The 26,883-nt window shown below is 33.5% G+C and overlaps 3 protein-coding genes across 3 annotated transcripts; all 3 read right to left on the bottom strand.

Annotated features, from left to right (window-relative positions):
- Nucleotides 1-3,525: 3,525 nt before the first annotated feature.
- LOC139089991 (heparan-alpha-glucosaminide N-acetyltransferase-like) lies at nucleotides 3,526-5,445 on the bottom strand. The gene is made up of 3 exons (XM_070639656.1): nucleotides 5,052-5,445; nucleotides 4,640-4,992; nucleotides 3,526-4,508 (listed from the first exon to the last, which is right to left on the bottom strand). Exons 1-3 carry the CDS (start codon nucleotides 5,443-5,445, stop codon nucleotides 3,576-3,578), a joined length of 1,680 nt encoding a protein of 559 aa, XP_070495757.1. The 3' UTR covers nucleotides 3,526-3,575.
- A 6,961-nt stretch (nucleotides 5,446-12,406) lies between these two features.
- On the bottom strand, nucleotides 12,407-13,194 carry LOC139089782 (protein dj-1beta-like). Its single transcript, XM_070639388.1, has 2 exons — nucleotides 13,028-13,194; nucleotides 12,407-12,958 (listed from the first exon to the last, which is right to left on the bottom strand). The coding sequence occupies exons 1-2, from the start codon at nucleotides 13,115-13,117 to the stop codon at nucleotides 12,464-12,466; spliced, it is 585 nt and encodes a 194-aa protein (XP_070495489.1). The 5' UTR covers nucleotides 13,118-13,194; the 3' UTR covers nucleotides 12,407-12,463.
- Nucleotides 13,195-20,345: 7,151 nt separating this feature from the next.
- Nucleotides 20,346-22,670, bottom strand: LOC139089768 (UDP-glucosyltransferase 2-like). Its single transcript, XM_070639371.1, has 4 exons — nucleotides 22,516-22,670; nucleotides 22,309-22,458; nucleotides 21,505-21,894; nucleotides 20,346-21,446 (listed from the first exon to the last, which is right to left on the bottom strand). Exons 1-4 carry the CDS (start codon nucleotides 22,611-22,613, stop codon nucleotides 20,477-20,479), a joined length of 1,608 nt encoding a protein of 535 aa, XP_070495472.1. The 5' UTR covers nucleotides 22,614-22,670; the 3' UTR covers nucleotides 20,346-20,476.
- Between the last annotated feature and the right edge of the window lie 4,213 nt (nucleotides 22,671-26,883).

Raw genomic sequence — 26,883 nt, 5'->3', positions numbered from 1 at the left:
GCTCATAAAGAAGAAGTAACTCTGCCATTGGGAAACTCCTCTCGGAAAGTCGAGCGACACAAATGACGATAGTCGAGCGATGAAGGCTTCACCAAGGACTCAGTTCGGGAAATTATTCTCAGCAAAATGGTTTTGCCCCATATAAAATCCCGAAGCTCATGATCAAGTCAAAACAGAACTTGCATAGAGCTCCGTTCAGCGTTCAGCTACACAAGTGCTGCACTGCACTATGGAACTCCGTTCGGGAATGTCGACACAAACACAAATTGCGAAAGCTGAGGCGAAAGCCGAGCCATAGGCTACGCAATGGACTCTGGTCGGAAAATTATTATCAGCAAAATGATTTTGCTCCATATAAAATAACGGGCAAAATGGTTTTGCCCCATATAAATTATTGACCCAGTCCACCCCAAAAATGCGCTCCAAATCAGATCCCTTCATTTTCATGAAATTCTTGTCCAATCTTACTTTTATATGAAACTGAAAGTTATATATCACAAAAAGAGAGAAAGGAAGGAATCATAGAGGGATTTATAAGAAACTTTTCTTTCTTTCTTTCTCACTTAGCTTTTGCGATGAACATAAATCTTATGCTTTCGAATATAATTTACGAGAAAGTTCTTGCCCTTAACTCCCTCCCATTCAGATCCCTCGATTCCTTCGTTTTTATTCTCATGAAGTGATTCTTTTCAATTAGATGCTCTTCGAGTTTGACTTGCACTAAAGCTCCTGTGTTGTATATTTATTGAAACTTGCCAAATTGATACAAATTGCTTATTTCGATTTATTCTGTTCTTGTTCTTCGCGAAACTTTTTCTTGTTATTTGCGATTGTTCTATTAAGGAAGTGCGAGATAAAATAATTGCTTCTCATTTTTTATGGGAATTCAATTTCTTTGAGTGAGTTAAATTGAATAAATGGGGATTGTTGTATTGGCAATATAGTATCTGATATACAGTCATGTTTAGTATTGTATAATTCAGGATTTATCGCTTATAATTGAGAGTGCAAGCAACTCTATTGAATGGTAGATTCAAGATTAGACATTTTAGAGCTCTTTAGCATGTTGAATCTTTGATAAATGGAAGTTAGGCTCTGAAAATCTGAGTATTGATGATCGTTATTTGTGAACAACTTTAAGTGACAGTTTCGGGAAACTTCAATGTTTTCCTTCAAAATGATTCAAAAACAGCCATTAAGAAGGCAACGCTACGTCATTTTGAAGTTTTGTGATCAATTCAGCTATGTTGCGTTCAAACTTGCCCTTGCCCAGTGTTGTTCAAACTTTTTCGTACCATTTCATAATCGAAACCATTCGGCAACGTGCCATGACACAAAATTTGGTGCAACAGCAGTGCTCTAATTCAACATAGTGTGTTGCTCGCGAGTACGACAATATAATCGTTCAATAATGTCAATTTTAGACCATAGATTGTCAGTCATGTAGTCTGTCATGTAGCCTGTCACAGGGACCAATTTCTTCAGTGTTGTTAATGGTACATCATCATTACTGGCATGAAAAAGTGGTGTCCTTATACCGTACCGTGCCATATTGAACCAAAATTGGGAGAAGTCTACCCCTAATTGTTCCAAAACATCCAAAAAACCCAATGTTCAGCACAAAGAATTAAATTTTCTATAAATTTTATTAGAGCACCTTTAAAAATTTAACTTCAAAATATATATAACATAGAGCATGATGAGAATTACCGATTATGTGCCATAGGACCGACCGAATTTCTGACGGATTTCTGATGGAATTCTGAGGGATTTAGGATGAAATTCTGACAAAATTCTGATAAAATTCTGATGAATTTTTATATGAATTCTTTACGAATTATAGTGTAATTAAATGATTAAAAAAAATTTATTTCTGACGGATTAAAATAAAATTCTGACGGATTTAGGATGGAATTCTGATGGAATTCTGATAGAATTCTGATAAAATTCTGATGGAATTCTGATGGAATTCTGATAAAATTCTGATAAAATTCTGATGAAGTTCTGATGGTAATGAAAAAATTATTTTTATAATATTTATATTTTTTATAAGCGTGTGTGTGTGTGGTGAGGAAAAGAAGTGACGGTTAATTTTTCAAAAAATACTCTAGAAATGTATGAAATTATATACTTCACAAGAAGATATTTCTTCGGAGTTTTTTGTAGAAGGAAAAATTACAGTGAAAACATTAAAAATTTTCTCTCGTGAAGTTTATGATTTCATACAAAATTTCTGAAATAATATCATCTTGTGAAGTATATAATTTTATTATATTTTCCATCATAATGAAAATTTAAGTAAAATCTGTTCTTTAATCATGTGAAAACAAATTTAAATTTCTTGATATATATTATAATTAATATAATTATATCAAATAAATATTTATATATCTATATATATGAAAAATTGCCATCATACAAATATGAATTAATATGTCTTGGCGGCGCAATGGTTTTAACTAAGGCTAATGCAACATGAGGTCACGGGTTCAATCCTTGACATGAGCGAATCTTTTTTTTGATAAAGTGTGAAAATTATGCAAAATTTTTGCAGAATTTAGCTCTTGTGAAGTATTTAATTTCATCTAAAAATTTATTTCTTGTGAAGTATATAATTTCATACAAAATATTAGTTCTTGTGAAGTATATAATTTCATACATTTCTAGAGTATTTTTTGAAAAATTAACCGTCACCACACACACACACGCTTATAAAAAAATATAATAAATATTATAAAAATAATTTTTTCATTACCATCAGAACTTCATCAGAATTTCATCAGAATTTTATCAGAACTTCATCAGAATTTTATCAGAATTTCATCAGAACTCCATCAGAATTTTATCAGAATTTTATCAGAATTCCATCAGAATTTCATCAGAATTTCATCAGAACTCCATCAGAATTTTATCAGAATTCCATCAGAATTCCATCAGAATTCCATCCTAAATCCATCAGAATTTTATTTTAATCCGTCAGAAATAAATTTTTTTTAATCATTTAATTACACTATAATTCGTAAAGAATTCATATAAAAATTCATCAGAATTTTATCAGAATTTTGTCAGAATTTCATCCTAAATCCCTCAGAATTCCATCAGAAATCCGTCAGAAATTCGGTCGGTCCTATGGCATTCGCCCAGAATTACCTGCGTTATGTTGTTGCTTTTATTTACATGAAGGCAGAATTCCCCCAGAGATTGCCCCTTACAAGCAGCAAAATTCTAGAATTTACAATTTTTTTTTCTTTCTTTCTTCATCCGCCTGTGTATCCTAATTAAAAATTCCCTCAAACTCAACACACTCATCTCATTTGCATACTTTGAATTTTAATTTTACTTGTGTTAATAATATTTTTTTCTTTTACTTACCTCCTACTCTAGCATACCCTCACCTTATCATTTACATTTACCATGGTGAGTCAATGTGGTGTTTGTTCACTTAAGGCTAAAGGAATGAAAATGTTTTAATTATATTATGTCGTAGTCAACTCAATTTCCATTGAAGAGAGTAATTAAAGGAAATTTTCATTTAAATAAATTTCATTTGTGCTTTATTTACATAAAAAGAGAATTCAAAGACTGAAGAAGATCTTCTTACGGTATAGTATGTGGGCAACTAATATCCAAATAATACAGGTATAAACATTTTTTAATAAGTATATGAAGTGGGTGTTCATGCGTTCGACATAGAAATGGAATGGCCAATGTTTGTCGAGAATTAAATGTCCTATGTAAATGAGAATTGCGTTCATGCCTGGATATTGGAATATTGTCCATACATCATCACCAATTTCCTTTACATCAACAATATAGTATATAAGTGCTAGCAAGTAGAATGAGGATGCTGATGTTGCAGTCACATAAGTTAATGACCATAAATTTTTATTAATTGGAATTGGTGCGTCTTCAATGCTGCAGAATGTCAGGATAAGAGTCAGAATAGTCAATACCGTCCCCCATATCAGCCATCGATATAGACGGTCCTTATGATCCCGATAAACCATTAAAATGACTCCACATTGTAGTCCCAAGAATGCATGAAAAATTGTCGTCAATGATCCGAAAATTCCTTCTGGATCGAATACTTGTGTAGCTTCATAAATCGATCGAATGGTTGCCCACTGAAACATGTGGTTTTCTGTCAGTATTGCACGGTCTACAAAGCCAGTTAATCCACCAGTACATAATGGATTGCTTATAAATTCATGAGTACCGCCTGGTCCAACATATCCGCGGTCACATCCATCTAATTTTATCCCAAAAACAGTTCCTGTATGGATTGCAACAATGCCAAGCATTACAATCCATTCCTTCCATATTAACTTTAAGTCATCAAAAAGTTCTGGGGCTCTATATTCTGGATATTCAACAAACGCAACATGAACCAAACTCACAACAAGATATGCAATTGCAAATCGTTGTAAAACATTCATGATTCGAACTTCCGAAAATATCACACTTTGTGCAAACATGCAGAGTCCAATGAGGAATAAGAGAACTGAACGCTGTGAGGAGAAAATGGATAATTTTAGATTTTAATGAATTTTCATGGAAATATTCTTGTCGAGTGACATAAGGCAGTTATTTGGAAGTTCTATTTATAGCCTTAATATCCAGCAACTACTTAAAAACTCACCGTCATTATCCTTTGTACAATTTTGATCGTCGCAATTTTTCTCATGAATTGGGATCTAATACTCATGGGAATACAAACACCCATGATGAATAAGAACCAAGGAAAAACGACATCCGCAATTAAAAATCCATTCCAATCGGCATGTCCCGTCCACCAATAAAATCCGCCACCATAATTAACAAAAATCATCAAAACCATCGAAATTCCTCTAAAAATATCCAAACTTTTTAATCTTTTCTTCGTCGTTTCTTCACTTCCATCAGCCTTATTTCTCCATCGTGATAAGATAAAATGATTAATGCCCTTGCACAGCCAGTAGAAAGCAACAATAATCACGGCAATGACCAAAATAGCTGTAAGATTTAAAACATGAAATTTTTCACGATAAGATAATTTATTTTAGGCTTCATACACCAATAAATTGGAACTGGCTCTAGTGCTACTTCAAATCGGTTAGTTCCGCTTGGATCTAGTATTAAATCGTAGACTCCAAATTGACCCATTTTTGGTGTGTCGCCCCATAAAAGTCCATCATTTGATTGATTTGGAAACACATGACTGCCTTTATGCTTGTCAAAAAGTTTGAATTCTATTGGTCGTTGTGTATTTACAACAATCACGGTATCACTGCTTGCTGTCACATTCCTCAAATGTCTATATGGACATCGTATGCAGTTTGATGCCAAACTGTATAAAAAATAATCCGTTTCACGTCCATTACTGACATTTAAGTATGCTCGATCAACCCACAAACTCCACAAATTTAAATCACGAAAATATTCGTCCGTTTGTTCAAGCCACGACATTTTCAATGACTGAATGCTTTTTTTAATTTTTTAATGGCAATTAAATGTTTTAGATCCGATAAGATAAGAAGAATTGAAAAGTGTTTTGTACTGATATGATATGCTTCTGTGTACATTTTGTGCTGATAATCACTGCCGATTATCAATTAGATAAGTATACTGTTGTAAAGTCCATTAGATTTGAGTGCAGTTGCAGTTTTATTGCATTTTTTGTGACGTAAATTGGAGGTGTGGAGGTGATTTTGGAATTGAAAATGGGAATTTTTTGAGGAATTGCTGCTCACGAATGGAATTGAATCACTGATGACTAGTTGACACTGATGTAAATCGCTGATGGACAGTCTATGTTGTGGTACGACATTCCTAAGTAGTAAGCCAAGACTGAAACCGCACACGGCATGTTGCCATGGCACACTTGTGGACAAAGGTTGCCCAACACTGATCTATATCATCAAAAACTCCCATCCCATCCATTTTAGAGCTCTCTAATTTTCGAGTCATTTTCGCCTTTTCATCTTCATCAACAGCGAAATTGCACAGTCGAGACTCTTTATTTAAATATTTAATGGAATCCAGAAGCACTTTAACAAATTTGAAAATGAACTCAACATTTAACAGCTAATTTTCTCACTGAAAAAAGCTTCGTAGTTTATGGAACTGCAGATTAAGTTGTTCAATTTTATGTCACTGTGAGGAAGATAAAAGAGGATGGAAATTGTGTGGTGCTTCTAAAAGCTTTATTGCTAATGTTTTTTTCGAAGTAAATACTTCATAATGCAATGGGATTTTCCTTGCAGGTTTTTAAAAAATATTTCTATGGGTTACAAATTTAAGTGTAAATGGCATGTGACTAGTGCTGTCATAGTGTACAAGCTTTTGCTTAGTTTCTTAGAATTTAGACATAATTTTGTCAGTTCTGTTGAGATGTCACTAGGTTTTGGGCTATTTAAGATGAAACATGATGATGAAATGATTTGCAAACAGCCGTCACAGTGTCTGAAAGTACTCTCATGTCTATTTGATACTTTTGTGTCAACACGGCGACGTATCGGTGCCTTAACGTGCATGTTAAGTCAATTTAATGTCAGTTTTTCCTTAAATCCCTTGCTATGCAGGTCTCGCTCTGGTCTAGGACTAGATTTGTTTCCCTGAGAGGAAACCAGGATTTGAAGATCCTGGACTGAAAATTGAAGAGTTCCTGAAACATTAAATATTGTCAAAGTATAGCAGCTACGTCATACCATACACGTTTCTCACTCAAAAAATGAACATTTACTCTGTTTTTTAATCCTCAAAAAATTCAAATACAGCATAAAAAATGTTCATAAGCGGCAGTTCCAATAATCCCTTAAAAATGAAAATTTTTCATCTCACTTCTGCTGTTTTCTTAACAACTCCAAAAAAAAGTGAGCTGAATTAAGTTGAATAAACCGTAAATTGCATGTTCAACAACCATTTTATGTGTGACAGTCTTATGAATGTCAATTCTGTTGTTTTTCTTGCTACGACTGCTGTTTCTTCTTTTATAAATAAACATTTCAATGTCTATTTAGACAGCAATATCATCATCATCATCAGCTGCATGCTATTTTTGTGTGTCTCATCGTCATGTTCAATTTGCAGTTATTGATTTAGCCACAGTCTTTTTCAAGTCATACACTATGCATACATGTCTACAAATTCTAATATTCACAAAAAGCACTTCCAAAAACACACATAGATAGTTCTTTTTTTCGTATATCTCATCAGAAATATGCGATTTATTGTACTAATGAAATTCTAATTTAATTGTATGCTCGATTCAAGCATCATCATTTTGTGCAAGACTTTTTACCATACTAGTCGTGTGTGTGATTGCGAAATATGTGTATATACATATATCATCAAATAACGAAAAATGGAGAGTCATTTGTGGGTGGATGAAAGTGTGAAGAAAAAGTTTTATTGAGTGAAATGCACAAATTTTTTTTTGGAATCGAGGGTAAATGCCATTTTTATTCTCTATGAGTTGCTGCTTTAGAATGAAATTTTAAGGCAATGATGCTTAAACTGATGGATGCAATTTTGAAGTTTTGTATGAAAATGTGTTTTTTCAAAAAGTGGCATTGTATGGCAGTAAATGTTGCTATGGTCAGTCGAGTGGAGTTGGCAAATTCAAAATTGGATGCTGATGCATTATTTGACTGACCAATTTATGTCTAGCTTGAAGCTGAATATTTTTTAAATGATACTTATGACTATTATTTGAAGCTGGTATTTTAGCAATTTTGCTGTCAATTTTTGGAAGACTTGAGGGAGGCTTGTTTAGATGATAGACTAGGTAGCTTGTACATGGCTGGAATGATTTATAGTCGAATCAGAGCTCCTGTTTCATTGACATTTCTGCCTGTATTCTACAAAAAGAGACTGTGAATCACCTCTTTAACCGATGATCGCTGAGCTGATTTTCAATGATTAAGTCTCTAAAAACGAAGCAGTTACGTCACCGAACCACTTCGACACTCAACTGGAGATAAATATTATACCAAGAACTCCATTCTTTAATGTCATGAAGCTTGAATTGGGTCAGCTTGGTACCAAAATCAGCTTTTTAACAGACCAACATCACCAAATGCTGTCAAACCATCACATTAGTGTCTCACAACCTAAACTACATCAAAATTCATACATTGAGTCTAGAAAATGAACATCCAAAAACAACTTTAATTTTCTAAGCCTAAAAACTCACCCGATTGAGTTAGAAGAAAGGGGAAGGAAAAAAAGTTAGTCATCTTCAACTTGTATGTCTAAAATACACTTGATGAGAATAGAACTTTAGAAAAAGTATGGAATGAGGAATATGGCAAAAACTAATTTAATTAATTTCAAAGTATATGAAAGCTCAAATGTGTTTGTGAGTTCTTCAATAACACATAATAAAACTTTTCACATCCTCTACTAGCATTGAAACAGCAGTTTTGAGGGGAACAAATTTTTTGAGAAAATTTAATTTCACTCTTCCTGCACTTCCAAGTGTTCCTTGTGTGTCTGTACCATATATGGATGGAAATAGTTTCTACAACTAACATACTTAATGGTAATTGGGAAAATTTCATTTGCTATTTGCAAAAAATAAATTAATTTTTCTAGGGAAAATGAAGAAAAATTTTCGTTCAGTTTTTCATTTTTCTTAAATTGAAAAGTTTTATTGTTTCAAAAGTTCAGGAATTCTTCTCAATCTTAAATGAATTTTTTGTTCACACAATAATAAAATTAAATTTTTTATGCTTTTTTGTGTTGGCTTTTCCAATTTAGTAAATTGTTTTCTGTAGAATTGTTATGAATATTGTGATCAAATGCTGTGCAATATAATAGTAATTAGTTAATTATGCTTCAGGTCGGCGTGATTCTGACTTAATGTCGGATTCGTTTTAAATACTGCATCATGCTAGAGCCATATCAGAGATATTTCGATCTAAGATTGCTAAAAATGTACCCTAACTAATCATGACCGTAGTCACACTAAACACAAAACGAAGAACTCCTGGAAAGAAGTTGCTGTCGATAGAGACAGCAATGCATTTGATATTGGCAATTGGCAGGCGGAAGTCGGCGATAGAACCAGCAATAGGCGACATCTGAGGGAAGCCATGAATCACAGTTGATCTGTACTGCCAGAGAAGTAAGTAAGTAAACTCCAAATGGAATTAACCTCCATATGGTTGTATTCGTGTTACTCTGCATGAGTGTACTCAATCAATTTAATTAAGCATGTTGAATTTCATGAGCATGCTCCCTGTCTGTTCGGGTACAATCATCTGATCTACATAACAAGTCTCATCATTTATCCATAATCTCATTGATTAGTTCTCTCATATCTCACAACATGATCAGCTCTCTAACTTCATGACAGAGTCAATAAATCGGTTTATCATCATAAACACATCCAATCATGTTCATCACCTAATTGCATTATCGTCAATTGAGAGAATTTTTATTTTTACTGTTCATGATTCACAGAAGCATCCACATTCCATAAAATGAGTAGCATCATAACATCGACAAAAGCACGAGAATGAAAGAATTAAAAAAAGAGAGGAGAAGAAATCATTCAACACGAGTAGCTGAAATGAATTGTAGTTGAAGTGAGAAGTTATTGTGGTAAAGTGCTCCTACAAAAAAAGGTAATAAAGATGATACATAATCCACATAATGTGAAGAGAATGAAACTTGAACACTAGCCAAACAAGAAAAAAGAAGTTCTCGCTTTTCTTTTCTGTCCTGTTGCTTTATGCTGCAAAATGCCTTTTATTGTTCCATATACACATCCTATGAGTAGTGTAATTTAGTACTTAATATTCCATGTTTGTTGTGAAATTGTTTGCTCATTCTTATTATTGTTATTACAAGTCTATTGACGTGTTGATTTTATCCCATCATATACAATTGAAGGATATGAATCATTAAAATGAATGGGGCTATTGTAACACATTTTAATTAATGTTGCATTCACAAATCATTTTCTTCTTTTATCGCAAATTGATGAATGGATTTACACTATTGCTTATTGTGTCCGACATTATACATCCATTATTTAATGAAATTAATGAGAAAAAATTGTATATACTTTATGCTATGCAATTTATTGAGAGTATTTTTGGTTAGGCTGTTATTCACAATATTATTTTATTAAATGATGTATTTTGTGCATGCATTTATGGAGCTTAAATAAGCTTGGGGAGACTGTGAGGCTTTTGGATTAGTGGCGCAAGTGTTCTAATTCAAATGCTTAGGAGCTTGAACTAGGGGTCGGCCATTGTTTGCATGCTTGCCCTTCTTGCACTTTAGATGTACATATCTGTAATTTTAGACTGAAGCAGTCATAATTCGTCAGTTCGTGTCTACAATTTTGCAATTTCTAACTAACCCTAGTTTGAGCATTTTTTCAGCAATTATACCAAATTATGGATGTGTATTGCTCAATTTCTTTGACAATTTGGTCAAAATTTAGTCAAAATAGCAGCAGCATTGATAATGGCTTCAAGACAGCTTTCCTAGCTCCCTAACAAGACCATGATGACATCAGGCTCTTTTTTGAGTGTACTCAATGCCAAACTGTGACCATCAAGTCTACAAAAGCCTCAATAGTATGGCACAAACCCCAAAGAACAACATGTGCCATAGTGCCTAATATTCCCCCCAACCTTACCCACAATAACCAGCTCAAATCTTTTTGCATAAATTTTTCCCACCCGAATAATGATTCACACACAATTACTCCTATATCCGTCCTATAGGTATTTATTATTGATGAACTACAATGATAATTTCGCATGATTAAATCCATTGAACTTATATTATGTCCAATATTCAGCATGTTCTACATCCACCTCTATTATTTCATCTCCCTGCTCATACAATTCATGAGCCATAATAAATTTATGTTTGGTGCGGCTGATGATGCAGAAAAATGATCATCACTTGAATGAGGAAGGGAAGCTGAGCTGAAAAAAAAGGGATGAAAGTTTTATGTGTGATGAACATACTCTCATAATCATATTGTACATATATAGTATAAATTTAGGTCATGATATGAATTTTTGAAGAAATGATTTTAAAACATGGCACAGCAAATGCGCTTACATTACATTTGTGCTATGTAGGAGGAGGATCATTATATTCCTCTCATGTATGCATGTAGGGACTTTTTTTTTTCTTCTCACTTCCATATGTATAGAATTATATACGTAACACCATGTAAGTAAGCTTACAATTGGGAAATATGAGACGAATATGAGGCAAGATATGAAGTGTTTTTAATAATTTATTACGTAAAAAGAAGAGTTCGTGGGATTAAGTTGCTCCATTTTTTTGTTACTTCCTCCTTCACAATTTTTTTGGATTAAATTTCAAGTTGGAGCTTAAAAAATTTTCTCGCATTCCTTTTAATTAAAATTGAAAGGTGTGTATGTAAATTGGATGGCGAGAAATTTGATCGGCATAATTTAAAGATTATTCAGCTTTTGTGTCTTGAATATTAAGGTGGAAGTTCTTATAAGAATGAGAGTCAGTGAAGTAGTTCAAAGATTTTGAGGATTATTTGAAGATAATCGATAAATATTGTGGCTGACTCATTTACATTTAGTACTAATATTTATATTCCTGTTGGAATTACATTACTGTAAAAGACTTACAACGGTACATCATTGGGAGTGTAGTAGTAAGGGAGATACCGAAGATGTATAAGTTGTATATTGTGATGTAGTCGGTTAACCTCCGATAGCGTAATGTTAAGTGCAATCGATTGAACATCGTGGGATGTGAGTAGGACTACTCGGGACCTATCCAAAGATTCTAAACATGCTGTGAAAAAACGCACTACCGCATCCTTGGACGAGCTTAAAGTTACAATCAATAACTGCTAGCCTACGCCTCTTAAATGCGACTCTTGGACGAACTATAATTTTTTATGTTACTCCAAATTATTCATGGCAGCCAATTTATTGCCATTTGGAGTCCAAGTGGTAACTTTCATGTAAACAGCCATAAAAATTGCCACTTGAATGCCATGAGGCTATCATTTGGCTGCCGTTTCGATCGAGTTAGATGTCAGTTCATTCATATTTGCCAAATATATTCCATCTCATACTTTACTTAAGATTTGCAGATTACTTAATTCACAATACTTTGCTATGGTCCTCGAGTACTCAAGTGCCCATGCATGTATCTTCAATCAATCTTATTATCTTAATACTTTCTAATCACCTTTCAAAAAAATCACACAAAAATAAACTTAGTGATAATGAACACCTCATGGCTATTTTTGATAGTAAACAAATGAGCAGCCACATACAGAGAGAAGGCGATAAGGTTATCAATAAAAACAAACAAAAGTTACTTAATAGATTCAATAATCATCGAATTTTATGGATGTGCAAACTCACGATTTTTAAGCTGAAGATATAAAATTTAATAGTGCTGATTCCAATTCTGTTAAATATCTATTAAAACTTTATTTAACTATTCACATGCACATTTCTCACTTAAAAGTCTTCTTATCTAGAAATTCAGACAGTAAATTCCTCTCCGCAACTCTTTTTGTTTCCTCAATTCCAACTAGATTTTCTGCAATTTTTAATGCAAAATTCCAAACAGTTCCTGGACCTCTCGATGTTATGATATTTCCATCTTGTACGATTGGATTTTCCACATAATCATATTTTTCGGAAAGTAATTCCTTCCCGGGCGGATATGATGTTATTTTTCGTCCAAAGCCAATTCCGTTTGCATGTAAAACCGTCGGTCCCAAACAAATTGCGGCAATTAATTTACCCTTATCGTGATGATGCTTTAAAATGTCACCGACAAGTTCGCATTGCGACATATTCGGTGAACCTGTCAGTCCACCTGGAAGAATTATTGCATCATAAGCATCCTTATCAGCATTTTTGAGTGCAATGTCCGGTACAATCAAAATTCCATCGCATGCTTTTACGGGTTCATTGCCATGAATCGATGCTATTGTTACTTCCAACTAGAAAATATCAAATTAAAGCTTTAATGCCTTTTATGATAAGATTAAAACTTTGTTCCGTTTACTTACACCACATCCTCTTAAAATATCTGTAGGCGCTACAATTTCTACAGTTTCCGAACCGGTAGCTATTATCACCAATGCCTTCTTCCTGCTCATTTCTGTTCCTGTTTCTATTTATGTAAGATGTTAATCGATTGATGCCTACACAAAAAATGAATGTTGTAGACATGTATGAGAGTTATCTTTTGCAGTTAAGTGGATTGATAAGGATTGAGTATGTTGTGATAATAAAGAGAATTTTGGAGAGACTTTAAGGTAGGAATTGAGCGTGAAATTCTTTTGTCATATTTTTTCTATGAAAATGTATTTTAACCCGAGAGACACAAGAGGCTTTGACACGACTCATTCTGCATCATGGGCACATGGTTTAAAAATGGAAGAAGTGGACGTTTAGTGTTAGTAAAAGCTGAGTTCTGGTTGAATCAGCAGGTCTTACTCCTAACAGTGAACATCCTCACTTAAGCGAGATAACTCGTGAGTATGCGCAATCAAAATAATTCAGCATTCTCTATTTTGTGAGCCTACTCATCGGCATGTTCCTTGTATGTTCGGGAAATGAGTTTTGTCAGGGCATTTTCCATTGATGTCGCTCGGATACTACAAGGAGTTGATGTGTTTAAGAATGTAGCTCTAGAATTCGAAAATGCACGTTGATGCGCCCGATATACGTCATTACAGCCCATCAAAATGCCTTTTAAATCGATTTTGTTCCTTAACAATTCCATGATTGCTTCATTTTTCATTTTCACCTACAGCATTATTCCTACCTTAAATAATATTTTCTTATAAACTACAATATGGTAAGTAGCACACTTCCTTAAATCTTTTCAACATTAAATAAGCCAAGATTTATCTTGGGAGTAAATAAAGTAAAAAACTTTTACTTACCAACTTGAAAGTCACAAAGACTCTCATCAACTAACAATGAAGGTTAAGAAAAATTGTGAAACAAAACACAATAAAAAGTTTTACTTTAAAATGCATGAAAAAAGAAATGTCTGAGAATGAGAAAGTTTTTCTTATAAATTGTAATGTAAAGGAATACAGGAAGGAGGATATGATAACCATAAAGATATATGAATGAATAAATCAAAACAAGAAATCAGAATGACAATGAGAAATTTTTAAAGATTTTGAGGAGAAAGTTTTGCTGGAAGTTTTATGATCGTAATGATCCTATATGCTGTAAATAGAATAAATTAAACTTGATGGTGGTGTTAAGGTTTGACATGTCATGATGATTTACATATTTATGAGGCAGCATTTTTAAGGATTTCGTTTGATTGTGATTAAGTTCCAATGGAATTAAGGTTAAAAATTAATCATCTCTTCTTAAAACTATTCTTACTATTGCATACTTACTTATTCTGCTGGTCGTAGCTCAATTGTAATCCATGATCCCCCTGAGATTGCATTTAAAGCTGTTTCTATCTACACCTATGTTCTGTTAAACCAGTGTTGCCTATATTCTTTTTTATGCCTGAGCTCACCTTGATGACAACCATGACGGAAACTTCTCACGGCATGCGAATCAGCGCATTTCCAAAAACAGCATTAGTGTACCGCGGCACGCAGTTTGAACAACACTGAATTAAGCACAAATCTCAATTTCTTATCAGCATTCCAAACCATAAAATCACAGAAATTTAAAAATCAATCTAATTAAAATTCCTTTCTTCTTCTTATAAACTAATTCCTCTTATCTAAATATATTCATATCCAAAAGTATAAATCTACGCATCATCCACAATTATGTGGGTAATCATGCTGTCAAATATGAGATAACAAAAAAATAAGAGAGAAATGAAAAAGACGGAAAAAATTTTCCAGTTGAATTGTTTGCCAAAAGGATTTTTCAGCATTAAGTGTGACTTTATGCTTCTGTCTGCCTGCATATTTCAATAGAACCAATTTTATGGTTTTCTGTGTTTGATTTACGAGGCTTTAATTGTGCTGAGACATAAAGAATAAAAAAGAAGACATGAAAATTTATTAAAACTTTTGGATATCCATAATGTGATTTTCTATGATATGTAACTAGATTAAAAAGTTTTAATTCTCTTTCTCTCGTTATCTCCATCGTCTACTTCCACATTTTTAATCTTTTTGACATACCAACATATAATTTTTTAATAAGTTTTGCAAACTTTTTTGATTAAAATTATTTTATTGTTGCTGTAGCAAATTTTTTTTCAGTCTTTGACGATGACAATGATAATGTCTGATGTGGGACGTTATGGATTATAAATTTTTTTGGCATGTAATGAAGAAAATTTCAATTTTAAAATTCTTTTAATTGTAAATTATGTTCATAGTTGTGCAGTTTTATGGATTTTATATTCATTGCCGCTAGTTGAAGATACATAGAACAAGTGACATGATGCATATGTATTGTGTACAAGAAATTGTGAGGATTTTCACTAGAAATTGTCTTTCAGGAATGAGCTAGAGTGGCACAAGGGTTGCGAACTTTCGTTTTCACCGTAAAATCCGATCGAAATAAGTCTTAACGGTGCCTTTTAAGCAACTTCGCAAGTTGTATTCAATACAGCGACGTAGCGATGCTCTAGTAAACACTAGTATAAGTATCCGGGAAAGGATGTGGAATTGATAAGTATATCATTGTTTCGAGTCCGAAATCTTGGACTTCTTCATGCACTGTGCTATTTGACTTTGCCGCTCAACTGGCATTGTATATCAGATATCATTCCAGTTACTCCTGGAAAAGTCTAGTATCAAGAAGCATCAGATCAATGTGAAATGCCTTAGAATCGCTATTTAAGCTTTTATACGCTTAGAATTGAAGAGAAATTATGAAAATTCTTGATGCATTTGCAAAAATTGCCAATGATCTCTATAAAAGTCATCACTAGAAGTTCAATACTTAATATCCAAATTTACTTAAAAATGCCTCAAAGTGTTAATTTATCGACTATGATTGAATCTAATTAATACCGAATAAACATCATTGAACTCAGAGAAACTTCATCATATTTAAATTATTCCTCACTTACTTGTCGATTTGATTAAGTGTAATTTAACTAACTTTGAAGAAACTTTCTCTTTTAATTACTTAAGCTAGGTTATTGCTTCATCTCATTAGACTTGCTACATCTTTTTATTATCATTATAATTCTTTAAGTTTCTTCGTTGAAAATTAAACTTAATAAAAAAAAAAGACAAGAGAGAAGAATTGTAAATGAATGAAAATTGTACAGCGATGATGAAATTAATAAAATAATGAAAAGTTTTACTGATTCTTATGGAAGCTATAGTAAGGGGTTTGATCACTTATTACGGTAATGCTCTTAGAAAGGGAGCGGGACTCGACTAGAAGCTACCTGAGTCGGACTTTTCATACAAAATCCTAGTCTAATTTTGATCTAACAATTAGGCAATCCAATTCTGATAGGATTTGAACTCAGGTCCACTCAACAATGATCATAGATTCTCGGCTTGTTGCCTAATTACTCGACCATAGAGGCCTCGTCCCGACATGGACAGATTCCTTAATAAATGACTCAATACCTTAATTTCCACTCCACTAACTTAACATTCAATCGATTTTAAGTTCAAAAATTCTAAAAAAATAAACAAAATCCCTCAAAATTGATTCCCATTTTTCATCGTTTATCCCTTAAAAAATGTGCCAAAGTAAGGAACCATGAAAGCGTAATGTTACGGAAATTAATTCACAAATCGTGTTCATGTAAACACATGTTATATAATGTGTATCATGCAATACATAATGTTTGCAATATAAATTGTCCTTTTTCGATGAAAAATTGCCGAAGAACACATAAGAAATTGTTATTTTATTTCTTCAGACTTTCTTGTTCCTTCAGACCATCAATTTTTTTCTTTCTTGAAGGAAATAAAATAAAAATACACACACATAAAATACGTAATGGATCATTTTACTCACGTCCTTACGATGACCATTTCATACAAGTAGAAGAAATGGAATGAACATATTCGACATCAGGTCGAGCGAGAAAATTCCACATAAATTGTATGCTGTATGTTAGAATTTTTTGGTACGTGATGTTCAATGTATTTTACATGTATCTAAAAAAAAGGGTTTAGAATGAAAAGAAATGGTAGATATGTTGATATATTGGCAGGCATAGTGGCGAATTCAAATTAGTTTTATTTTGTTCTTGTAGCTGGATCTGGATGCATTTTGGGGAGGAACTTGAATGTTTTTTTAATATTTTAATTTTGTGACTAATTGAGTCGGCACAAGCTAAGTTTGGTCGGTTACTAATCCATTTAACTGCGATTTTTCCTTGGGCAATTTGCCACATTCTGCCTATAGAACAGAAAAAATCGGTCATCGGTCGAAGGTTGGAAATTGCGAAAGGACTACCTTCACAGATTACTTTTACCTCTGGTGTCACAGAAAAAGCTGTCTATTCAAACGGTTGATGACTTATTCTTTAAGCTCCAAGCCCTAACAGGTAAAGAACATGATTTCAAGGTACAGAAAGAACACTACGGTTCCTTAAACCTGTCTTTTTGTCTGTAGATAAGTCGATGTTCAGCAAATCAGCCTTCATTCCTTCAAAAATCGCAAACTCTTCATACATCACATTTCAAAAAATTCGTTCAAAAATTAAGAACATAACAGCACAGTCAGAAGAAGAATATTGAGATCAGTTTAAAATAAGAAGAATCATAAAAAGGAAAGGAGAGCAGAAGAAATATCACTTTAGGATGCTGTAGCATATGAATAACATTTATTGTATAAAAATGAGAAAGATTCAGCACTTTGTGGCCTCGCATGAACGCCTAAAAGCTTCAATTTGAATTTTTATTGCCTTTTGAGTTTCACCAATAAATTGATCGAAATTTTCTTTTTTCCTTCTTCCCCCTTCTTTTTTTTTTGTGTGCCAAAATATGTTGTGGAAGGAAAAAATGTTCATGTTGGCTTTCAGCTCTCGTTTGTATCATGAATTTCATATGAAAAATGTATGATGATTTTACGTATGCAAATAATAATATTTTATTTATGCTTACAAAATATATATTTATGTATCTATATATGTACATACGTACGTACGTATTGAAGGAGGAAATTTATGCGTCCTTATGTTGCGTCGACATTAAAAATTCATGTAAAAAAATTTTCCTTTTTAACATATTATATCGAAATATGAAAAGTTTTTTTTTTCCTTTCTCATCCACACCATCAGTTCCATCTCGTCTCTATCTCTGGAGGCTTTCTGTGCCATATGGTAGATTAAAGTTTTGCTGATGTTGCTTTTTCAACTCCATCAGCTTTTTCTGTTCTTCTTTCAGGTTTCTTATCATATTGCGATGTACAGGATGTTGGGTAATGAATATTATTTTGGTGCTGGCATTGAAGAAGTTTTTCGGGTTTAGTCATTGAATTTTGAGTAGTCAATTTATTTGAAAATTTATTATAACTTGTGTTGGTCATTGCTGATGACTTGATTTTGTAGGCTAATTTAGATTCTTACTAGTTGCTGTGTCATATCAGGCTTTTTTTTATTTTAATTCTTAGTCACAAATGCAGAGCATGCTTTCATGGTACAGAAAGACCACTACGAAACCTTAAAGCGGTCTCTTTGCCTGTTTTGATCCTTTTATCCCGAGTGGAATAAATACTAGTGGAACGCAGGTTACAGTTCAATTTATAACTAGTTCTAACTAGGGTTCAGCTAAGAACTGCAGGTTCTGTAGTTTAAATGAGTAAGCCGGTCGTTTAAGGCTGTACATTATAGTTCATACATGGCTACAGGTCTGCAGTTAAGGATGAATCCTAGTTCAAATGTATTTATATCTATTCGAGCTTTTGCTCATCGACAAACCTTAATTATGCAACGTTCTTTTAAATCTGGAACTGAAAAGCATATATAGTACCCCTGAAGTCAATACCGAATCAATACAGGAGTGAGGGGGTGCGTTTGAGGCAATAATCCCAAAATCCTCTCAAAATTCTTCCGTTTTACGTAACCTAACCTTCAAAATTCTCCATTCATACTCTTACAACACACCGTAAATGTCAATAATTAGAAATATGCGTACCAAATAATGCATAAAATGGCATTACCATTATTGAGCTTCATGATTCCTTACAAAAAACTAACTAACATTTCCATAGACAAACATTTCATTGAAATTCATAAAAACATATTAAAAATTCCATCTGAATCCACAAAAAATGTTATTAATTCTTCTTCAGAAGTAGCAAATTGTTCAATTTTTTTTCCATCTCCACAAAAGCCACAAAATCCACAATCATTGCTTTTTATGGAATTTTTTCTTCTTCCGTTGAAATAACACACATCAAACAATTTCCGTTCAAAATAACACACGACACACGTGCTTTTCGTGCGTGTAGATTTAATAAAATTGAAAATAATTTCCATAAAATTTTTCTGAAGCATCAAATTGAGCTTTGTGCTGGTGTTTTCATTCCGCAAACAAGGAAGAGAAAAATTGTCAATTTTTTTTATGATTGATTGTGAATGTTTGCATTTTGTGTGAGTTTGAAATACATGCTCGCTTTGTGGAAGATGAAAAGAAGGTAAACATGAAAATTAAATTATTGTAAGAAGATTTTGTCGTACTTACATTTTAATATTTCCTTTTTTTTATCAATGTGACACATGTTTGATGTTTCTGTGAAATTAAATTCAAAGTTTCTCTATTCGAGGATGTATCTATGGAATTGATTTTCGTGACTATATGTAGGAACAGTTGTGAGGGATGTAATAATGTAGTTCATATAACATTTTGATCATTTTCACGGAAAATCTAATCTGATTATGTAATTATTAAATTTTCTAAGTGCAAATTGGAATATAAACAGATTCATGCTATGACTTATTGATGTTTTTTGGAGAGAAAATTTAGAGCTCGAGAAATTGGGACAGTTTTCATATGATTACAATTTCACGAGGTTGAAATGAATCCTTCGTGACTACGAAAGGGGCGTATCTATAGTCAACTTACTTCGCTTTCCCTCATCATCCTTCCATCTTCAATCGGTCACAATTTCCCGAATTTAAAGAATAATTTGGGACATTTTGATATCAAGCTAGATTTTTTGTTTCTGTAAGTCTTTGTAGTACACAACATATTTCCCATGCCTCTTTCCTGGAAGGCACACGGCGTAGAAATTGACAAAATTCCTGCCTAAGGTCGACTTGACTCTAGCTTGAGGCTAGACTTCATCAAATCTGGTTTGGAACCAAGATCACGTAGGCTTGTTGCCGGATTTTTGGCCATTTAAATGATGTGTGCCTTCTCTTTCTACACTTGTATTGTATGACATCCAAAAGATCCAAAAAAAAAATTTTAATTAGAAAATCGGTGGGAAAAAAATATTCACTAATTTATTTTTCTTGATCATTAAGCATTGCTGAACATTTACACTTGTCTATATTAACAATCTGTCCAGAAAAATTCACCAACTTTTCAATAATGCTAATGAACTTTATGTTTTGGAACTTCAACATTTTTCGCAATTTCTTTCTTTGATATTTCAACAATTTGCTTAACAAACACAGTTCTACAAATCATCCTAATAACCAGAACTATAGTAACCATGATCATTATAATAACAACCTTAATATCCCAAAAATGTGATCCTAAAAATGGCAAACTATATTCAGTAGGCTTTAAATGTGTAATTTTAGGATGTCTCATGATAAATTCACACCACCAAACTGCACGTTCGAGTGGCTTTTCAGGCTGATCTTTAAATAATTTTGATCTTTGCTGGACATTTTTGCGGTACTTTGGGTTATGAAGAACTTCCACAATTGCCTTCCTCAATTTTTCAGAATTCAACGTATGATAATCAACTTTAACTGCAATTCCATTTTGTACTGATTTGTAGCAGTTCCTATGTTGATCAGCAATGAATGGAATAATCACCATTGGAACTCCATGCCATACAGCTTCATGTGTTGATAACAGTCCACCATGTGTAATGAATGCTTTGACATGTGGATGTGCTAAAATGTCATTTTGTGGCAGCCAGCCTTTAATCATGACATTTGATGAAAGTTCCTTGAGCATGGCAGGTGATTCAAACTTCCACAAGAAGTTATAATCAGGCATGTGACGAAAAGCTTCAATAATGTTCATAATTGCATGGTCTCCGATTTCATCAGACTTGATGTTAGTTCCAAGTGCCATTAAAATTGTTCCTTTCTTGCCTTTTTTAATGAATTCATTGATGTCATCAGGAACGATTTTTGGATCATTAATTTGCAATCCACCAACTTGGATGATATTTTGTGGCAATGGCTCTGGATAATCAACAGCTGGATGTGAATTTACAAGCATAATTGAAGCTCTTTTGTCTAAATCATCAGCATAAGGTGTTTCAGATCCGAAAATTTCCTTCATGTGCTTATCAATTGCTGGGGTTGTTGAGTATTTACGATAACTAAGAGACACAAAAATGTTCAGCACTGATTAATCCTGGAAAAAAAATTCATACTCACATAGAGTCAAAGAAATTAATGAATCCATTATGCAGTCGCTGACCAAAACTCATCTGTTCGTCATAATACAGCAAATAAAAAGGCTTAACTGTCAATCCAAGCTTATCTCCACCAACAATATCAACAGTATATGGAGGGTTATTGAACGCGGAAATTCCCACAAGCGGTGGATATTTAAATTTTGGCAATAAGCCAAGTAAACAAGGTCCGCACACGTAATCATTAATGACGAGATCGAATTTGAAGCTGTTTGGATATTTTTTAATGACTTCAATGCCTTTACTCATTTTAATTCCTTCGCACAAAATTTTATTGAAATGATGAAACGACATGACATATTTTAATGGCGATTGCTTGCTCATGTCTAGCAGGTTTATGTGACCGGAATCACTATCGGAAAGAAATAATCATAATTATTGATTGGGACTTAAATATCATAGATTTTGGTCAAGTAAATGACATTTTGTGGATAGTTTGAAAATTGTTCAGGATTTCGGTCATGACAGGTTCCTTAAACCGTGTAAGTCAGAGCTCGAAGGCGGTTCATACCAGAGTAGAACAGGATACAATTGGTCGACTCTAGGTCAAGTTATATACTTGGCATATCATGGGAAATTCCGCAAATGTCAAGATTATAGCTAGGCACAGGATCGACTAATCGCACGACTAATCGAGTCGACGGTTGCAACTTGAAGTTAATGCTCTGATGAAAGTCGACGCTAATATGTCTATGCACTTTGGAACCTTGTGTTTTCCATTCCATGAAGACTCTATTGACAATTGATTAATTTACTATTAACTCACTTGTAGCAATGCTCATAAACGTGATCCAAATGGATATAATGGAAATTCTGTATTACTTTATTGCTGACATCAGGTGAGACAAATGTGACATTGTGTCCACGTAATGCTAGTGCCTCTGCAAATGCTTTATTGTAAATGTAATGACTTGGGCTGAAAGCAGTTGGAATTTAGTCAGAATCAATGATTTTAATGACTTCCTACTGATACCTAGCAACACCACTAAGAAACAGAATATTTGAATGCAAAGTTGCACTGCAGTTTATCACAACAAGTCCCAAAAGAAATAAAATGAAAGAAAATTTCATTTTAAATCTTCGTAGGTTCCACAGCGGTCAAAATATCAGATTCAACTGAGAAAATAAGCTGCGTCTTTATCACACATGTGTCTCTCATGACCTTCGCAAGAATTTGTGCTTCATTTAAATAGATTGAGCGGAGAAATTTCTCCTCGTGTTTTGCTGTGTACAAAATAAATGATACAGCTACGGATGGTATCTCATGTTTTTCACTTACTTTTCCGTCTGCATTCATAAGATCATTTTTCATTTGATGGATTTATTTTTGGAGGTTTCAACCCTTCAGTGACTATTTTTAGACAGAAGATGTTGATATACACGTTTGAATAAATGTTGTTTACAGCTGATGAGGACTTTAGCTACGCTTCATTAAGTACCATTTCGTAATTATCGCAATTAAATTAGCTTGCAAGTTTATAATTATGAAAATCCGGTGAGAATTTATTTTTATCTACTAAATCGTTTGTATCTGCAGTAAATATGATGTGGATGAAGGATAAATAGATTCTCTTTTGAACATCTGTTCAATAAAGATCGATGGATGGACGGTTTTTATGAGCAGTAATTTGGAATATTTTTGGATGATTTTTGACAGTTTATATTCTTAATGGATTCATTTGTTATGGTCAAGAGATATGGTTGTGTAAATAATTGGATCTTTATTTGTGGGAATCAAGCCCACGTACTCACAAAAGTGAATCGCAGATGCTTAACTACTTGACCATAGAGATCTTGAACTTGCACTTGGCAGAGTCGTCTATATATGGTTCGGTATCCCATATCCCACTCAGTCTATACACCTAGAATATGTTCATTAAGATATCGAGTGTCTATATAGGATTTTTGATACAATAAATGATATTTGCCAGTGTTGTCCAAACTGTGTGCCACGACATACCAGTGATTCTTATGAATCGTATGTAGTAAGCCTGGTTGTAAGTGTTTTTGTCTGAAATTTATCGGTAAGTTGTGCCGCAACACAAAGTGTGCAAGGTGTATTTGATGACGCAAGGTGTGCATGATGACGCAAAGTGTGCTATCGACTGTTAGGATCCATTAAGACTATACCGAATTCAGGGACCGTAGCACAAACCCCCCAATACCTTGCCAATACCACAGAGTCTCGTCACTTCCAATAATAATTTAACAACCATTTAAATTCCTGTCTTATCATTACTGCCTCCATGATTTTTTGATTCCAACAATTCCTCCCATTACCACAAAAATTGAAGAAAACTTTTACTTTCAAAACCACACTAATGCTTCATTTTAAACTTCCTATCCACAACCACATTTCTCAAAAAAAAAAAAAAATTTAAATTCCAATCTAAAAGAGTTTAAAAACTTTTAAAGCATTCAAAAAGTTGAAAAGCCATTTATGATTCATAAAATTGTTCCATTCTTCTACATTTAAAAAAAATTTCTCCATAACAAAAGCAAACAACATGATACACCGAAACAGATATGAATGACATTAATAGCAGAAAACTTTCAATGAAAAGATGAGCAGGAAAAGAAGAAGAAGGAAAAAAATAAAAATATTTTGCACAATGGAAACTTTTTCATTACAAATTGATGCTGTCTGGTGTAATATTCTCTGACGGGAATGAAGAATCCATTGCACTATCATTCACCTTCATTATTTCGTAAGTAATCGAAATTTTTTTTCAATTTCCTTAATGAAATGGCAAAAAGTTTTTCTTTTATCAGCCAGGGTTGATGGTTGAAGGAACTGAGTGATGTTGAGCTGTGTGGTAGGTCATGATATAGCTGTCTTTGTGCTTGGCCACGATTCAGCGGTCTCTGTCTTCAATTTAGAGTCTAACAAGATTTTGAATGCTTTGAACACTCGCTACATCCTTGTCTCAAAGTGCAAGTGATCAATAACGATCAGTTCTCCTGGCAATCAGCAGTCAGTAACATCAAACTATTGTCAGTAGCATCCGCCCTTCGAAATCATCAACATACCTCAATATTCCTTGAGTTAGGCAACTTCTCATGTGTCATTACCCCTCTAAATACAGCCAAACTCAACCCTGATCCCCAACAATGCATTTCTGGTTGTTCCCATCGCAGTCTTGTCGCTCCTCTTGTTCATTCTGTTACCAATAAAATAAAAAAAAGAAGCAAAATCGTTTTCATTTCAATAAGCAAAGTTTGCATTTCTTCTTTATAATCACAAAAGCTTTTTGTTTCTTCTACTGTGCCATTTTTACTATTATTACTGCTGCTACTGCCAAATTCCCATGAAGCAATATCATTTGAGTAGGAAGAAAAAAAAATAAAATAAGATGAAAAGGGGAAAATAATCCTCATCACGACATCTTTTCATTCCTTCTTTTCTTTACTTTTATTCATTTTTTTTCTTTAAAAAATGGTAAGATTACGACATAAAGCTTCGTTTACAGTCTAAGACAATATTTCATACCCGCTGTCAACCCTATAGGGATATTTCAGACCGCATTTTTCTTTTCTCATTGGAAATGCTTTTTGTGTAAACAGGACGATTGTTGATGGTTTGGTTGTTTGACTGTCCTTAAGGTGTATCAGTCATGAGGAAGGATGTGGATATGAATTTAAGGTTTACTGTTCTTGCATTCTTGTTATTGAATAACAGGACATTTCAAAAACGATTGAACAAGCTTGAAGCTGCAGCAAGTCTTCATCAAAACTGAAGTATTTCTAAAACAGCACATCCTGTTCATGGTCAATTACAATCAGTACCGATACTGAAATAGAGATGCTGAATGCCTGTACAGAATACACTCCTAAAGACCTTAATACACTTTAGATACCGATCCTAAAAGTACTAATGGCATGCGATCATACCAATTCTAAACTATAGAACAGTGTTGCCTAAACTGTGTCGTACGGCATTCTTGTGTGCTATCAATATTTGGACATTCCATGTCATGTACTGACGTAGCTTATCAAAAAGGTGTTCCATGACACAAAAACCGTGGACAATGCTATAACAGACGCTCTAACCATCCTCAAACATAAACATCCAAGTCGAAAATTTTCAAAAAAAATAAGAGAAAAACCAAGAATGAAAGCAATAGGAAGGCAAACAGTAGCAAAGGAATAAGAAGGCAAGCAAGCAAACAAGATAAAAATGATGATGATGACGATGAAGAATAAAAGGGAAAGGAGACAGCAGCAGAAGAAAAGAGAGAGATGCTGCTTATTTAACTGTGAAGGATGTCATATCTGTCAAGTTATGATTTGAATGAAACATGACATGTATGTCTAAATAAAATAAAAATGAAAAATTTTTTTGTTCTTCTTTGTCCCACTTTCTCTTGGTGCTTCATCTTATCTAGCAATGGAATTTGTAAAGGAAAAAATGGAATCATGATGTGAAGCATATGGAGATGAATGAACAATGATGCAGGTTACGTGAAGAATTTCTTTTACTCCTCCGCAAGAAAGAAAATAAGGCATAAGAAAAATGTTCCTAGAATCACAACATATATATCTAAAACGGAAATAAGAAGGGATGAACAAGAATTTTCATTTGTAAAAGCAATCATAATAAGCTTTTTTGGAACCTTTTTAAGTCTCGTTTAGTTGTGCGTACGATCATCATTTGTAGACGTGTCAAAATGTTGTTGCTTGAAGTATGTGTGATGAATTATGCTCATTTCCCGAACGATAAAGAATTACGTGAATATTGTAGTTTTGTAGATCAATCTATTGAGGAGGAGATTTATCAGATGAGGCCAGAGGTGGACAACTTTTGTGCTGCGGTACACGAAAAGCCTTTCGAAATGCAATGAACTGTGTGTCGTGTGTGGTTTCATTCAAGGCTTACCAATAAGGTATACCGAGAAACCCAAAAGGTTGCCCACCCCTGGCTATACCTATTACCACGTATTTGATATCATTTGGTATCGAAAAAATTCAATGCCTGAACTAGAACTGCTCATTATCCCAAATATGATAGTTTTTTCATCGAAATGGGATGATTGCAGATTTTGTAGCTGCAATTCTTTTAGTTTTATGTCTTCAAGCTGCAACATAAGAAATTGTCTGTAAAAACAAACCAATCTGACTATAACATCCACAAAATTGCAATCTCAGAAGCTGCAGACTTAAACATTTTTTAATAATATTTTAATTCCGAATCCTTATATCCAAACAAGCGAAACTGTGTCTTTATTTTCTCTAACTTATGCAAATTAATCCAACTAAAAATTTTAATCTCTTTTTCATTTTATCCTCAAAAATAAAGAATATATTCAACTTCTGCTTATCGTTCTTATAATCTCATATTTAC

This window comes from Chironomus tepperi, unplaced genomic scaffold (genome assembly GCF_022539635.2).
Source record: "Chironomus tepperi strain 1889 unplaced genomic scaffold, CSIRO-AGI_Ctep_v1 contig_196, whole genome shotgun sequence".
Taxonomy (NCBI): Eukaryota; Metazoa; Arthropoda; class Insecta; order Diptera; family Chironomidae; genus Chironomus; species Chironomus tepperi.
The sequence above is the reverse complement of the archived record's forward strand: the minus strand, read 5'-3'. Positions and strand labels throughout refer to the sequence as shown.